The sequence below is a fragment of the Empidonax traillii genome, unplaced genomic scaffold (genome assembly GCF_003031625.1).
Source record: "Empidonax traillii isolate 1590-97213 ecotype Southwest subspecies unplaced genomic scaffold, ASM303162v1 scaffold605:size788243, whole genome shotgun sequence".
NCBI classification, from domain to species: domain Eukaryota; kingdom Metazoa; phylum Chordata; class Aves; order Passeriformes; family Tyrannidae; genus Empidonax; species Empidonax traillii.
The window spans coordinates 752,396-770,623 of NW_020955798.1; the positions used below are offsets into that span (position 1 = coordinate 752,396).

Below are 18,228 nucleotides of genomic sequence, written 5' to 3' on the forward strand. Positions count from 1 at the left end.
CCATTTCCCCTCCTGCCCTTATGCTAACAGGTATAATAGTCCAAAGAAAAGCTTGCACATATGTATAACATCTTGGCAATTTAGCCATGTACCAAAGCAATAACAACTTTCTGTGAATTCTCAAAAGGAGTTAATTTTTCAAGTTTTTAATGCAAAAGTTAATGTAGCAAAACTCCCAAATCAGATACTTTGCAAATCAGATAGTTTGCAAAACTAACTCTGTTTCCTGGTCTCACAGAGGAAATTAGCAGTGCACAGATTTCACTATGCACCTCAGATCCACTGCCCCGAGACAGGGAGCATCAGCAGTAACCCCCATTCTCCATCAGTTCCCCTCAAGTACCTCACACAGACCAGGTGTCAAATGCAGTGCTCCAAACAGACACCTTCAGATATCCAGTGTTTAGAGCCCAGAAGCCTCTTCTAAGGCTTCTATTCTAAGATACCTCCCAACTATTGTTTCAAAAGACAGATAAAGCCTCTCAACTTCTTTTTAATGAGAGAACAAAATTCATACATGAAAGTGAGCATCCTGCCATACCTGAGTAAGGCCTTAAGATCTGACAGTCCTGTGTTCAATGTTGTACTTTAAAACTTCCCTGGACTTGTGGAGAACACCCCACCCACTACCTAAGGCTGGATGAGAGCACCTTTCTCCGCTTTGATCTGTGTCTCTGTGCACTTTTATACACCGAGCAGGAGATAAACAAAACTGGAGACCAATCCCATCAGTTGCCTACCAGTTTGGATGTCTGACTGGAAGGGGCAGGCAGCACAGAAGACAGTGCTCAGCTTTTGATTTCTGGTCCCCAGAATTATTTCTTATCTTGTGGTCATCATTTCAACAAAGTGCTGCTTCCAGTTTTGTACTAGAGAGTTCTGGTAATGCTCTAATAATGTTACTTCACTAACATTTTACACTGATCAGCACTATCACTGAAGGGAGAATTCCCACCTGTGCCATTACTTCACCCCTTTCCACACATCCCACAGCCCACACTGATACAGACAGAAGGAGAAAAGCCCAAAAACTTCTACTTTTTGAATCTTTGGGGGGGTAGGGTGGGTGGGTAATGAACACACACCAAAAAAAAACCCAAAACAAAACCAACCCAGAAAAAACAATGTCTCCCACCTCCCCACTAGTGCTAATGCAAAGGAGGAAGGACTAAATTGCCTGAGGAAAGCCACTGCAGGATTGCCACTCCTCTTTGACAGCCTGCTGAGCATGAGCAAGCCTCAGAAAATAGATTGTATTTCCACAGCAATCCAAATTGCCCGAAATCTGCCCTGCTGTGATCCCATTCTTCCTTGCAGCAGCTGTAGCACTTGTGCTTTTTTAGGGTGGAGCAGACAAAGAAGGAAATAAGAGGGATGGATGCTGTGCTAGTTGTCTACCAGTTGAGCCTCCTGAACTATCTCACTCAGACAGTTTACCCACCAGCGTTGGTGTCACGTGGGAGCAGGAAGTTGAGTGAGGGTACAGCAGTGCCAGGGTGTACCTGATCAAACAGCTCCACTGGAGGTGCAGTTGGAGGCAGCTGCCAGCACTCCAGACCTGACTCAGGTTGGCAAGGAGAAAGGCAGAAAGGCATCCTGTCTTTCAGGCCAGGGTAGAATTAGGCCCACACCTAGAGAAACACTTTGCCTGAAAGAGCTATGTGCTTCATGCTAGTAATATCTCTTGGATTAGGGGGTATCCATGAGATTCATTTGGCAAATCCAGCTGTATGCTTAAGAAGTCTAAATTATGCAACAAAGCCCTCACTGTTCTTAATTCTTTGATTTCTAAACCCAAAACAAAACAAACAAATAAACAAACAAAAATACATGCTATATATATGGTTCAGTACCAAACCAACTCAAGACTAAAAAGCTTAAAGGCTTTCCTGGCTCTTCTAATTTTACTGGGAATAGTTATTCCAGAATAGCATTTTTCAACACCAACTACTCACCCATAAATAAATTACTAATCTTGTTTGGGAATAAAATAATCCACAGACTCTTACACTGAAATATTCCAGGATAGCTATTCCAGACTTTTTCTTGTAATCAGTTGCTGAAAATAGTAAAGCCCTGAAGGCTTAAGAGAAGACAGAAAATTTAATAATAATAATAAAAAAACTCATTCCAAAATTTTGCAATATAAAGTAAAGTAGTAGTTAAGGACTAACCTTTTTTCCAGGTTTTAAACTTTTTTTCCTTGTTTTAAGATTTTCAGTATGAGAGGTGCTTTTTGTCAGGGGAATATTTTTAGGAGACCGGCCCTTCTTGGGAACTGCAGACTGTCCAGGGGCTTTGCCCCGGCCTGGTTTCCTGCCTCGCTGTGCTGGTACTGGAGCAGATTTCTGTGGAGACTGCATTGAACGCCGGGTCACTTTGGAAGGGGAAGATTGGATTTTTGCACTGCTCTTTGTAATGGAAACTGAGGAAAAACAAAAACAAAAGGGAAGGGGGGGGAAAACCTCAAAATGAACAATGGAAAGCAACTTTTCTAACAAAGGCTTAAAAAAAGAAAAGTGTACTGCACAATTTACATTGTAAAATAAATATACTTTGTATTTTGAACTTAAGTGGTTGTCATGAAACTATGTAACTCTATTGAAGCCAAAGAGAGAACTCTTTGTACCCAGTTTTTAGAGGAAACTTTCCTAAGAGAAAAACATTCAAATAAAAACTGGAAAAAAAAATAATTAATCCACTCACCTTATAAATGCTTCCAATAATTTAATTATGATATTTATAAAGTGCCATTCATCAAGAAGGTCACAAATTATACAGCCTGTAATATATCCCTTTTCCTCTAAGAGCAGTTTCCACAATTATAAGACATGTCAACAACTTCTAGGGCGCTACAAAACAGTTCTGTGCAGCAAAGAAAATCAGCCCACTGACAAAAAAAACCCCTGATGATAGGTAAAAAGTCATTAATGAGCGTTTCTCTGAGATGCCATTTTGGAAAGTTAAGTTCATATAACCATACCCAGATATTTCTGCCTTGAACCATTTGGAAGAAGGACTTCCAAAAATCAAACAAAGTATAATTTTTATTCATTCTTTACATTGAAGTAGTTTTCTCCCATGAAACAGGTAAATCTCCCATTCCAATACAAACTCAATAGGAGATCCCAATAGACACCCACTTGGATATGATCCAATATGTATATGATATGACTGCATTGTAATCTGGTGTGAAGCTGCAGGATGTGATCAGATTTCACTAAATTGAACTTCCTAGTTAAGAGTCTTTTCCATCCAATTCACTCTTCTCTGAAATAACAACGATGATTTTATTTTATCTATTTCCTACCCAACAAACACATTAAAACACCAAAAGGATGCCAAACAGAATCTACATATAAGGACATATCCTCACCGAAAAGACATACCGCACCATGCTATAGCGGCACCTGTGGCCAAAAAACCCAAATACTAAGTCTAGAAGGCCAACAAATATTCCATTTTGTTGACCTGCTTGCTGGCAGGCAGACACATGTTACAAGTTGTGGAACAGGTAAGTAGAAGATGAAAATAGGAAATTTTGTGACATCAAACCACCCTTGTTGAGAAGTATGACAAAGAAACATGCAACATATTTAAGTCTTTACACTTAAAATTAGACAGCTTTCTAGTATCAACCTGCTCCTACCACAGTCTTTTGCATCTTGCTGACAGGGAAACTCAAGTGATTTACTATGACCTTAAATACTATGAACCTAATGTGATGTAACTTAGAAGTATTGCAAATTAGGTTCAAGCAAGCTTTAACTACATCAGTCACCGTGCCTGACTCAAAGCACTAATGCAGACTGGAAGCGGAGCACAGGGGACTGCTACTTCTGGATTTGTGATTTTGGAATATTTCTTCTCTGAAAAGATCAGTATGTTGAGGCTTTCCGGTAACAAAGCAAAACAAACAATAAAACACAAAGATGAATTTGAAATGAGATCTTAATAAAATAACATATATAAAGACTTAGAAACAGTTTTAATGTCTAGCTCTCTGAGTGATACTCAACAGTCCAGTACCTAGCCTTACAACTGTTACTTTAACTCTGCATTTTTACTCAGGAGTTAACAATTATTAAGTATTTGCAATAGAAAATGTCACAGCAAGATGAAATACACACTGTGCCCAGATGTCTTATAAAATACAAGTACTCCTGACATACATTTCTAGAGCTGTAGGAACATTTACATACATTGCTATTTGCCTGATTCGGTTACTAATCTAATATTCCTAAATGGCAGTTCAGAAGAAATCTCCTCATTATAGCTGGTTGCAGTCCTAATACATCAAATACAGACGTGATATTCCCTAGGTATCTGAGAAGGACCACCTTCTGAATGTGCAAAGCGATCACTTTCTTTTTATTTATGTATGCCAAAATGTATTTTCATATGCAATGACAGCTTAAAATAAGATGAACAGAATTTTAACCAAATGCTGGCACAGCATTACTCTTTATGTCCCTGAATTGCTGAAAGGCAACTCATGTTAAGCTGTACTTCTGGAAAGCAAAACAATATCAACTGTATGCTGTACAATACAGTAATACATATTATGCCCTGTATTATGCTCACAACAATATAAAATGCAGCTATTTACTTTTGCCACACAACTATGCATTTAACAAAACAATCATGACCTTGTAAAGAAATGTTTAACAAATTCTTTGTGCCTCTGCCTGGGCTGAAATCTAGCAAATGCATTCCTCTTCTCGCATAGTAAAGACATAGATAATGTTAAATACGCGGTTACTTTCAAGTAAACGGGTTCTAGGACCACAGGTATGAGTTTTGGGACACTGGACAATCCCTATTCCCTTCCAGAGGGACATTTACTGGACAAAGAGTAACAATGCAATCAGCTGCAACCACTTCAGGTTGCACTACTGAACGACACACATAAAGTACTACCTTATCTCAGCATCTTCCTACCTGTGTGCGCCAGAGGAGCAAATATTAGCAGCATTAACCATTAAGGGGGGGGATCAGGTCCCATTGGTATTTTTCCTTCTGCCTAGGGCCGAAGCTGCTTTTTTCCATAGGCAGGACTGCAACAAAGCCCATGCTGCCTGGGCAGCCTCCTGGAGACAGCAGCAAATGAGGAGGCTGCTATTTGCATTTGTTGATTTAAGAGAGGATGAGGGGAGCGCAAGGGAGTGGGAGACTGCTAAAGTAATTCCCATATTGTCTGCAGGCTGTATTGACAGTGATCATCAGTCACCTGCTCATACTTCCTTCACCCGGCCTTTAGAGGGAGACCAAAGGTTACACCGGGTCACAGGATCTGGAGGGAAATGAAAAGACATGCAAAATCAAGCTGCCAACCCACTGCATCTGTAGACAGAGTTATCCCCACATGGCCACATGTTCCAAAAACTAAGACGTTTTAATAGTCTCATGAGAACTTGTTAAAATATAACGATGAAGAGAATAGAGAGGAAAAATGCCAAGCTCTGCTTGCAATTACTGCAGTATTTAGTTGGGATATTTACAACCAAAAAAGCACATTTGCCTTTTCAGGATGCTGCTTTGCATCACAAAGGCCTTCTCATATGCACAAACAAAATCAAGCGTTTGTGTCACGTTGCTCTTCTACACAAGTATCCACTGCTCCAGTTTCGGGAGTGGGATGCACGGCTTTCCTTTCCAAGTATCTTATTTACACCCAAAACCTGTACTGGCACTCTCAAGACCCAAATAGCAGAGACCACACTGTACAGACATACTTCACCACAGTAATGTTAGCAACTAAAACAGCATTCTCAGAGTTCACAGAGCTATAGTTATACTGCCGTGTTTGTGTGGGCTATGAGTGACTACCTTCATGCAACTCACAAACAGCTTTCATTCTTCCAATCGCTTCTCTTTCAAAACATTCTCCTTTTTTTCCTCCCAAATGGTTCTGTGAGAATGCCAACACCTACAAACTTCATATCCAGCGTACGTAAGAGAAACCCCAAATCCTGTATCCTGGAACTCACAGCCTAAAGATGCGTGGCCACAACTCAGCCCTAGTTAGAACAAGCAAATCCACTGCAGTCAACCAAGCTCATTTGCATGAGAAGGACATGAAAGATCAGACTTCACATGAGGGACAAATTCTACTTTGCAGGAGTAGAAAAACTGCCCAGACACAGGCAGGACTGCAAAATTTGACCCCAGAATATTATCTCCAAGATCTCTTGCCAGAATAAGTTAGATATTTAAGGCAACTGTGAAATCTGAAGCTACTGAAACCTCCAGTACTTGGGAAGGGAATGGAACAGATGACAGCTCAGAAGCCTGAATTCTCATGCAATTCTAATTACTAAAATTCCCTCAAATAATCCACAGTGACAGTTTCACTCCATGTTTTTATGGAAAGCAGGGGAAAAAAGGTTCAGATTTGTAATATTTAAACATTATAAATCTACTGTTCAGTTAGTGTCACAGAACAGCAATTACACGACAAGACTTAAAAAAGCTGATGTGAAGTTACATGAAGCAATACAGGGGCTCTCTTTGCTGGACATTCTGTAAACACAGCATTGCTACCTGAGGTGAAGGTGTCATTTAGGACAGTAAAAACAGTAGTTCACTGTTTAAACTAGGTTTTCTTTCAGGACAGAAATTATTCTATTTGTACTGCAGTATTGTTCCTATGCCCTCACTGATACGCAAATCCAATGTTCTTCTGAGAATATAAAAAACTAGGTCCTTCTCCCATCTACAGCTGAAGAAAATGAGGCAAAGAGATTAAGCAACTTACCCTAAATCCATGTGAGCATTCCACAGCAAAAGTAATGGAAACATATCTCCCGAGTTCTAGCCTGGAATTTTAACTATAAAATTAACCTTCTTTAATACAGTAAGTTATTATCATGATAGTTTTGACAACTGGCAAAGGAAGTGGAAAAGATTAGCAATTTTTCAAAACAGCTTACTGCCAAGGATTATAAAAATTTATGTCCTTATGTCTCAATTCAACAAGAGAGCCATACAAAAGCACAAGTATCTGTAATACATTCCACCTCTTTCTATCTCTGTTTGGATTAGTTCTGATTAAGAGGTAGCTGCAAAATACTAATTGATATGTTGCTATGATACAAAATCAGTTAAAAGTAATTATTTTGCCATCTAAAAAGCAACACTGCACTTGGAAACTCCAACATGCACCTTGGCAAGACACTACAACTTGCAATTTTCTTCTTTTTAGATTTTAGTTTCTATTACCAGTATCATAAAAGAAAGAAAAAAATCTCTTGCTATTTTCTGCACGAATTTTAGCCTTTCACAGCCCTGAAAGGTGAAATGGAGGGCTCCAAGCAACGCAAGACAAAAACTGCAGGAAAGGAAAAGCATTTCTCTCCTCCTGACTTTCCCAGCAGCATTGTAGCCCCTTCAGTCCCTCACCCCTAGCCCTAGCCTCCCACATTTTCAAGAGATAGGCAAGACAGCCCCTACATAACTGACCCGTGAAAATACCATTTAGGGTGCATTAAAACCCACTGCTAGCCAAATTAACGCACATCACTTTCAAAAAACCCAACTTTTAATAGCTCAGCTGGGTCAGGGGATGTGTAGGAGTAGGGGGTACAAGCAAAACAAAAGAAAGACTCCGGCAAAGATCTCTCAGTCAGTGCCCAGAAAACAAGACCTTCCTAGTCTCACCAGTCAACAAGCACTGCCATTGCAACCACATTAGCAAAAAAACCCAAACCAAACCGAACCCAAGAAAACAAGCAAACAAACAACCAAAAATCAAAAACATAAGCAAACCACTTGTATTTTGTTGATAAAGATCTGAGAAGGAAAACAAGGAAGAGAACTAGTAAATACCTCAAACTATCAAAGTAGCACAAACTTGAGTTACCTGAAGAGAGTTTAAGTGTGCTGCTGATGAATCTAGCAATAAGACCAGCAAAGCCCAAGCCTACACTCAAGTACAGATTTAACAACCTGATTTTTTACCCCATCAGTACTGATTCTGCCCTGGTTTTGCCATTATTTTTCCCCAAACAGCACAAGCAGTATGAAAGGTGGGCCCAAAATGAAATAGTAAAATGCAAGAAGCTTCAGAGGAACAAAAAAAGAAATACAGCATGATAGTGCAATATCACAACTTGTTTTGTATCTGAATGACAGCACTGATACTCTGGACATAGCTTATATGAACTAACACAGATGTGGAAAAAATCCACTCACAACCACTTGCTGTGATTTGGACAACTAAGTTAGTAACTCCTTACTGTTTAGTCTCCATATAAGTAGGGCCTTGTATTACTCGAGCTGCAGGTAGGAGGTCTGTACAGTAGTACAACTTTCTGCTCTGAGTATTCTGAAATATCTGCAATGCCCATGAGACCTGAACAAGTGTAAATAAAAAACAAAACAAAAAATTCCATGTAGCAGTCAAAAATACATGTGTTGGAGTACTTCCAATTTACAAGAAAATTACAACTACCTTATAAATAAACATGGTAAGATGGTGAGGGATCCAGACGTACAGTAAGGTCACAGCTTTGGGAAAGGCAAAACCTTTATTTTTTCTTAAGTGATTACTGCGCTGTAGCAGCACTATCCAGGCCTTGCTGCAGGATGTCAAGAAACATTAATACCAAATAAAAAAGCTTAACATTTGAGAGAATGTGGCAAATCAGATTTTAGCCTGAAGCACTGAGGATTTTTTCCATGTACAATTCTGAAGACAGCACAAATCTGCTTACTGTATGTGCCTGATTTAACTACTGTGCCCTGCTCATGAAGAGAAGCTGGCTGCACTGACAGAAAAATGAAACCTCCAACAGTATGGAATTGTACCATTTCACCTTTTTTTTCTTTAATGAAACTTAATTACCATGCTTATCTGATTTTTTTTGCCTACTCTAAACAAGCAGTCTTTTCACAGACCTAACTAGCTCTGTCTGAAGTTTTAGCACTTCTTTTGTTTCATCTGCAAACAGGGCAGTACTTAAGTTTATATTGATGTTGCACAACTGTGTGCAACTCAGCTGAAGATATAGCACAGCTGTTTTCACATAATTTCATCAGTAACAGAGAAGACAATCTCCAGTATCTAGCTTGGTAAAACCTACCAAAGTAAGCATTGAGAATATGACTGAAAATGAAATAAAACTAAACTAAGAAAGCATAAAATAGACAAATACGATACTTTTAAATCTCTGCTTGAGCCTGTGCTGTTCTTATTGCTGCAGACAGCTTTTGAAGGAGACCTTTAACATCACAGGCTGATTAGCGTAATGAAAGAAGATTGCTCTCACAGACAATAAATGCACTGAATTGGGAGAAAAGCAATGAGGAAACACAGGATGTGGAAGAGGGGGAGACAGAGAGTGAAAGAAGAAATATGACTAAGGATAAAAGTTAAGTATCACATTTGGTTTCTTTTAATTACTTCATCGTCTTCCTTTGGTCCTCCAAATTTTTTCCTGTAGAGCACAGAGAGCAGTTCCTCCTTTATGAGTTCTTGTGTCACTGTCATCTTTCAAAGATCCAGCTTCATAAGGCTGTGGGGATCATGAATATATAGAAACTGATCCCTCTCCAGATGCTGCTCACATCTTAATGATGGATACTGCTTCATACTGAAATCAGTCTTTGCAGGTGAAACTACTTATCATTTCCCACATGACTTGTCCGTGCTTGTTCCTTTGTTTTTTCTCTTTTACGGAAAAGGGTTTACTTCTATTGTAAATAAAAATGGTGGGTTGCCTAAGTAACTACCATTTGCATACAATAACTAAACAGTAAAATAAATTTATACAGAAACAGTAAATAGAAATTGTTCTGAAAATCTCCAGTCATCTGTGGCCTACTTCGATCATAAGCCTCAGACACATCTATCTACAGAGCAACACAAGAATATTCTTAGGCATAGCTTTCTATTATTCAACTGAGTAAAGTAAAAATTACAATCTATTCTGGTTAAATAGAAGAGCACAGTATATTTGGCTTAGAAAAAGAGTGAATAAAAAAAACCACAAAAGATATCAAACTCTAAAAGCCTTCTTAAAGCATATCAAAAGCAGAAGTTATTATGGACCCAAGAGATGACTGAATTTCAGAATGACCAAACGCAGAAGGTAATACTAAAGCAACAAGACAAGGGTTTTTCGCATTCATACGCACTCAAGGAAGCACATCATATCAGTTCATTGCTCAGTAATGGTCCAAAAACTGCAAATACCAATTCACAAGTGATTACGGAAGGAACAGAAAACATAACAGAAGGCACCACTAAGCCCCTAAGTTCCAATACCTTGTGCATTTCTGGTTCCAGTGGCTTAAAAATGCCATAGATGAAAAGCAAACAAGAACAAGGATGACCAGGAGAATAAAACTAATCCTGGAACTACAAAAGCAAAATCTTCCTGTACAAGTAGTGGAAGTACAAGAAGCTATTACAGTACCAGAAACCAAGGACAACAAATTACCAGCAAGAAACCGTAATATCTCCTTTATCCATAGAACATACACTCAAGCAGAGAACTCCTTACTACAGGATAAGTGCCAGAAGTTCAGATGGCTCCAATGTATAATTGAACAGATTAGATCAAATTCCTCTAGGATGTACTCAGCATAAAAGCATTATTCTGGGTTTGGAAGATGCTGAGTTATAGAGGGACAGATACTAGGAATAGTATTCGCTCCTTCAGCCAGTGCTGAAGAAAGCCTGCTAGAACATATGGTCCTTCAGACTTGTCCAGCATAGACATTATCATGTCAAACTCTTTCACCTGCTATAGTTCACAACAATATTTATGGGCGACAAGTCATCTCTAAAAGCACATAAGTGACCAAGAGACACAGAGAAAATAATCTACTGAATCCTTAAAATTACTACTATCAGAGATATGTCTAGGGAAACAAACTACAATATTAGCTAAGCATAGCTTCTGACAGTACAAATACTGAATGCTACATTTCATACCACTGTACACATACCCTGACATCCAGACAGGTCCACTTAAGTCCTGTCTTCTGATAAGGGCCAAAGACAAAACATAAAACACAAAGATTAAGGCCTGAATGCTATTGAGAGTTGGTCTAAGTTACATTATTTTCTTTTAACTGTGTCTTAGTTCATGAGCTTATCTGTCTAATACCAATGAGAGTTACAGAAGATACAGCTATGAAGAGCAAACATACCATGTAATCTGGTCTGAATAAACTTGCCCGCATCCAAGAAGTCGGTGTTTAAACACCTCCCATGGCAGAGGTCCTATATTCCCTCTGGGCATCATAAAAGGCTAAGACAGTAACCAGCTAAAATAAAATCTTTCCTAATTTTCATACTGTCCCTCTTGCTGCATTTCATCTCTCTTTCTAAAGGCTAAATTAGACCCCAAAATACATCTCATGGCAGGAAATTGTGGTCCTAGGTATGGTATGGATGAAATTTAAAGCATCCTTTATTGCATTCATACTTAGCTTGCAGGATATTGGCTTTACTTGTTCACTAATATCTGAGACTTTCGTATTTTTTTAAGCTCTTTAAGTAGTGATTTAACACATTTAAATGCCTTCAGGAAAAGTAGTTACAAAAATCAAGAATATTTCTCATATTCACTCTGACATTTAAGACACTCTCAGTCAATTATTTTTCACTTTGTATTAAGGAAATTTAAGGCAGAAATACTAAAGTAACCTGCAGAAAAAAATTCCAGACCAGAATTATACTGTAATATTCTAATCGAATCCCTGCAATATAGTATCTGTCATACTTTCTTCCTTAACAGGAGGAGTCAATGTTAATGTGACTTAATGAAGAATCCTGACAACATTATCATATTACTGAATTGAAATGACTTGATTACACTCTTCTTGAAGATATTACTTACATCTCAATAAAGGACTATCATTACAGTTCTTCAATGGCTCAAAAGCAATCAAATAACAGTGAAAAACAAAACCTGAGAGCAAACAATATTTCACCCAGCTATGTAAATTTGACAAGTCTATGTAACATGCACAAACAGCACAAAGAATAAGCACACAAAGTAAAACAGAAATAACAAATTACTTATGATTAGATTGGTGCAAAAAGGAGCACACAATTTCAATAGAACTGCAGTTAACTTTCTACTCACTTTTAGGACCAAAAATAAAAAATCTCCAGCCTGCACCCCTCTGCACTCATTTCTATTACATGTCCAAATTTCTCATTTTTCACTACAAGTCTGTAAGAATCTTGCTTCAGGTTTTTATTTATGCCTGAAGTGCTTTTGTTTTTCGTAACAAAGCAATAGTATCCTACCTGGGTAGGTATTTCAAGTCTTCAGCAAATCTGAATATACTCAAATATTTTCTTTTGTCTGACCAACTAGACTACATTATCAGCTTTACTAACTAATTATCAAACAATTCTTCAAGCTCTATCAAGCACTAATCAGGCAAGAAAAATTCTGTACATACTACCTCAAAGTATTGCTGGCTTCTCAGTAGTGAAACTGGAGTAGACTAAACAATTCAATAATACTTCTTTTCAGAAGATGAAATTGGACTGAGCAATCTGAACTGTCACAAAAAAACCTTATAAAAATTCTATGCCGCTTATTTACACAGCCCATTTTGTGCATCACAGAATGGGTAAGGTTGGAAGGGACCACAGTGGGTCATTTGGTTCAAGCTCCCCGCTCAAGCAGGGTCATCCCAGAGCACATGGCACAGGATGGCTCTTGAACATCTCCAGTGAGGGAGACTCAACAACCTTTCTGGGCAATCTGTTCTAGTGCACAGTCACCCACATGTTAAAGAAATAATTAACTTACCAAGAGAAGACAACTCATTCACGATCTTTCAAGACAAGGTCAACCCTCTGAAGAAGCTGAGGAAGACACTTGGGAGCACTGCAACATTAGGACTGAGGTCAGCTTGGTACCTTCTAGATGATTTCTGATCAATGTAGATCATCCTCACCTGACTTTGCCTTTCCTTCTCACTGCAGGTTTGTGCCAGCAGATCATCCTGAACAGTACAGCTACACACAGACCTGCTCCCTTGTTGAAATCAGCCAAAATGGACTAAACTCAATTCCAGGTACTATGATCATTGGCAGTAACTACAGACAGGAAGGTGAGGGCAAGGATGCAGAGGTACCCTTAACTACATTCAGTTAGATTTTCCATACAGTTCTTGATCTGCTGGCAAAAGACTGAGAAGAACAACCGGGATGGAAAGGGCAGAAAACATGACTAATTTCTTGCCTTTCTACTTCTATTCCTTTGGTACTTCCAGTGGGAGCTCTGTGACACCAGTGTACTTGTTCTTATTCACCTAACACCAGCTGTGAAAATTCCTACTGAAAACAAATTATTCTGGTTAATGATATTAAAGCAGTTAATTAAAATATGTTTCCCCTCTTTAAAAATCTCTCTTCCTGATAGATTTTATGGGATGAGGATAGAAAAGGCTCAGTTTGACAGAAAAGCCTTACATTACAGAAATCTGACAAGTGGTCCCCAGAGTAGCAAAGGGATTACATTCAAGGATATCCCTCTTGATGCCATCTCCCTTCCTTCAAAGGTAGACAGCTGTATGTTATAAAGCACAGTGGTCATTAGTTACAGGGACACTATCACCCAATTGACAAACATCCTTAAAGGCAAGAGGATGACAAAGCATTCAGAATAGGCAGCTTCGAGGCAGAATTTTGTGAATATGAAGGAAGAAACAATAAATACATAGCTTAGACCTTCAATCATTACAGAAGCACAGACTACTTTACTTTCTCAGCAGTTAGCTTAATATCAAGTCCTGTGGCAGCCAATGCATTAATATCATCAAAGCAGGGTGTTTATCAATAACACAAACAGCAAATCTAGTCTAAATCCAAGATTTTTCACAAGCACACAAAAATTAGAGATCATCAGAAGTCCTCCTGATAGTATTACATAAAGCATGTTCCCAGATTTACTATGAACAGGTAAAAACTGTTTCCTAGCAATTCCTATTATCTTTACAGTACATAAAGAAAATTCAACAACATTTCATCCTCATCAGCTACTCACAAATCAAATCTTCAGTGTTATCTGCATACAGCCAGCTGGTTTTTAAAAGTCTGCTGTAATTGAGGAGAAAAATAATTAAGCAATATTATTAGTCATCTTACCATCATTCCCTGGTGGTTGTAATGCATCTCCTGTCAAGCTACACCATCCAACTGGGAAAATATCTCGAGAATCACATCTGCACCAATAGTCAAATGCTCCTCTCCAGCCATCAAACGTAACAAAAACTTCATCTCCTTTAACATCTCCAATGGTTGCTGGGCAAATCAAGTATGGGTTCTTTCTGTCTATAGCTTCAAGTTTCATTCCAATTTTAAAGCAGTTTGGCACAGGTTTTGGTGGTTCCTACAAAAATAAGAGTGGTAGAATATCTGTATTTCCATGGCCTCTTAAAAAAAGAAAAAAAAAACAAAAGAAAAAAACAACCCTTTATTTTTCCTCAACATCCTTACTACTTATACTCATCATTTTCAAAAAGTTACAGCAGACATTCAAAGAAACTTATATATATTGCAATTTTGCCTTTGCTCTTCTGTATTACAAAAATTTAGATTCTATTTCCACAAAGATAGTTGGGATAATTAGCAAAATTCTCCATGACAGAGAGACCCTGTTATAAGTATTTACATAACCAAGTGTTTGCACCCAATACATTATGTCTGGGCAGCAAGACAGCAAAGACAATAAAATGAAATTATTACATGCTAATAAGGAATAGGAGGTTTGCAGAGCACGGATATTTCTGGGGACTGATAACTGTCTGGTAAAAGCTTTACCTCTCAATTAATCCATGAAAAATTCATTAGCATTGGACATTATTTAGAGGCATCTGCTAACTCAGTTGGCCTTAGACCAATTCCAAGTGGACAAAAGAAAAACAAAAATCAAGCCTATGTGACCAGCATACATGTACCTCCACAGCAGGAGCTGTGATCCAATGGAACACCAATCACCACCTCAAGAACCTTGTTATTCAAACCCATCTCAAATGTGCTAGCCCAGAGAAGCATGGCTCATCACACCTCAGAAAAGTTATATAATCTTATCTAAAAAAATGATAATTATATGAAGTTAACACCAAGTGATGTGATTGCTGGTCTGAATCCAACTGTTTGATTTGCTGACATAGTTGTCAGTATCACTCTCAGTATCCAAAATTAAGACACTCAATGTGACAGCAGGGTTTTATCACCTCAACAAAAAATTGAACCAACGAGTCACTTTAATATTACTTTTGTTTTTATATAGTTTTTCCTGTTTCATGGTAACTTACTTGAGAGTCATGTTTAAAAAACTGAACAGCCTTTTCTGCTATTTTCAACTACTTTCTCGCTACATTTTAAATGCCGAGTATGTGTCCAATAAAAAGGTTTAACAAAACCCTTCCAAGTACCACTATATTTCAACAGCTCTCATTTTCCATTATTTTTTTTTAACTCCTGTGCACAATCACAAGTACAGTGCTGCTAAGAAATGTGATATGCATTGTATCTAAAATCTGTGAGACAAAAAGTGAGCAAACACAATATTTCTAAATAACACACCATACTTTGAAGTCTCAGCTCAGGAAAAGAAATACCCATCTCAATGGACTAGTAGCAGATTGCTCTCTGTCTAGCTCTGCAGCTTGTCAATCCAGTCCCAAGTAATTTTAAATAATAGTCTTGCCTTCCCTGTCTGCACCGCAGAAAACAGGGTAATATCTTGGCATCCTCACTAAAAAATGTAACCATGGACCAACTGATAGGAAATTGTTTACTAAAAGTGCCTTTCTTCTTACCTTCTTAAAGAATGCTGCAGGTGCCATTTCGGCTCCATTGAGAGTTCTTAAGAGAAACGTTGGCCAAGATGATGCATTCATCTGGAACCCTGAGTAACAAACAAACAAACAGCCCTACTTTCAGTCTGTAATACACAATAGGAGGAGAAGGATCTAACGCCTGTTTCACTAATGCCTCATCCCTCTATTTTAGACCTGGCCAAAACAAAAGCAGTCAAGAAGGAATGAACATGGTTGTCTGTGGTACAGAAAGCTGTGCTATGCATTTCCACTCTGAGTGACTGGCCTGCAGAATCATACAGAGGGATATTACAGATAAACTTTTGGGATTTAACAACATGCAAGTTCTAGCACAGTAGTTCATAAGGTTGTTCCACACAGTCCCTGGTCCAGGGGAACCTCCCCAGCACAAGCACCTTAGCTTTCTCTTCAGGTCTGCTTTTTTTCTCATTCCAAAACAGCATCCTCTGTTCCATCTCATTTATTGAGGAGATACCTTTTTATTTTTGAGAATCTTGTCACTCTTTTAGACCACAGGAAAAAAAAAAAAAAAAAAAGAATAACTGGTTTCTTTTCCCTACCCCATTAAAACAAAAATATTGATAGCCATAAAAACCAAAGAATGTCTAAGAGTGAAGAAAAAATACAATTATTTTAGCAAGTATGTGTATCATATTGGAAAACATAAATCAGAAGATCTTTCTACTTTATTATTCTTCATTAAAGTGAATACAAAGCACAAACAACAATCAAGTATATTTAGATGAACTACTTTATTAAGTAGAACAAAGGTTTGGCTGAAAAGATTCTCATTCCAGATATCTTTCCTTATAATCAACTACTTTCCAGTTAAAAGAAAAACCAAAAAACACAAAAAAATATTTTTGCTTTCTGTGCTTTCCAAATAAATGTTTTAAAGTAATGAGTAAGATAACAGACACAGTGGACATTTTTTTCTGCATCTTTAGCAGTTATATGTCTGGCACAGTTCTACAGAAAAATAGACATAACAGAGCAAATTGGAATTTTTTCCATAAAGCAAATAGTACCAGAATCTGCCAGGAACTGACAAGTTCCCTCACAACTGAGCCTGAACAATTCTCCCAAAAAACTAACTCGAAAGGCAGAACATATCTGCAATTCTTGATAAGTTAAATCATTTACTCATCTAAAATTGGATTATATGCTATAATGCTTCTTTAGCTCATAGCTTTAAGCTACCTTCTGTTGAATAAACAGTGTTCACGTTGGAACCACCTATGCAACACTCAGATGAATGTAAAGCTTGTATGTGATAAATGGTGTCATAATTTGAGGACTGCTGAGCTGATTTTTAGGCCTGGTTTCATACCAGAGTCTTTATACAACCTAAACATGTGTGGTTACTGAAACACAATATTCCCAGCTAGCTTGCCCAGAAAACAGATACAAGCAAGACAGAGGAATGACAACTAAACGAAAGTTTCAATTCACTTCATTTGGCCTTAAAGTCGTTCTGGTAAAACCAGAGAAAATGCTGTCTGCATTATAATTTGTTCAGAACATTAAGATCTCAACAACAAAACGCTCACCTATGGAAAATAGAGGCTGGGAAAGGAGCCCCTTACTACAATAATCACTTTCTCAAAAATTGTATGTAACATGCATAATTAAACTCATGTAAAAATCAGGTAGGAGGGACTGTTTTATCTAGTTATTATGATAGAAGCAGAACATTAGTATCCAGAAGGTTCCCTACTACTTAGGAAAAAAAAAAATTCAGTTGCTTAAATGTCTAACAGGAGGTAATTATACACCCAATTAGCTCCCAGCTTTGCCCAGGAACAGGATGCTGTACAAGTGCCAAAAACGCTTTTTCAAAAATTTATCTAGGTGTGCCAGAATGTTTGATTGCTGGAATTCAGCCTATCTCTAGAAAAATCTAGGGTAGGAGGAACAAAATAATGGCACTCACATTCTTTTCTGAATAACCAGCAATTGTTCAGTGGGCAGGTAAGCTTACATGCCTGGACGCAGGAAAACAACTGCTTGTGAGGTGCTGCACAAACAGCCTGATCAAATAAGGAGTAAGAAACAGTATCTGAGAAGAAGGCATCAACCTTTCTACTGATAACCGTGGAAAGTTTTGCTTCTTAATGAATTGACTGCCCCCATTATACATAACTGGAGTTGTTTTATTCATCAGACTGGTTTAGAAACACATTTTAAAAAGCACTATGTTCCTGAAGCCATATATTTAACACTGTACATATGCGCAGCTGAAGGAACTGGTGTACTCTTCCCTTTTCCATACTGGTATCACTTCATTAATTCTACAAGGTTATATCAAGAACTTCAGAGAGGTTAAACTGAGAAACTCCTCAAAAAAAAAAAAAATCTTTTCCTCCAATGACAAGAATTTTCAGTGTTTTCATTAAAAACCTCTACATA

At 38.0% G+C, this 18,228-nt stretch overlaps 1 protein-coding gene across 4 annotated transcripts in view; it reads right to left on the bottom strand.

The window, feature by feature from the left end:
• The window catches only part of SCML2 (Scm polycomb group protein like 2), a 53,012-nt gene that overhangs the window by 22,058 nt on the left and 12,726 nt on the right, over positions 1 to 18,228 (bottom strand). For all 4 annotated transcript variants that reach the window (XM_027898575.1, XM_027898574.1, XM_027898571.1 and 1 more), the window contains 3 exons: positions 15,799 to 15,887; positions 14,120 to 14,363; positions 2,175 to 2,425 (listed from right to left, as the gene is read on the bottom strand). In XM_027898575.1, coding sequence (XP_027754376.1) covers positions 2,175 to 2,425; positions 14,120 to 14,363; positions 15,799 to 15,887 — 584 coding nt within the window. The remainder of the gene's footprint in view (positions 1 to 2,174; positions 2,426 to 14,119; positions 14,364 to 15,798; positions 15,888 to 18,228) is intronic.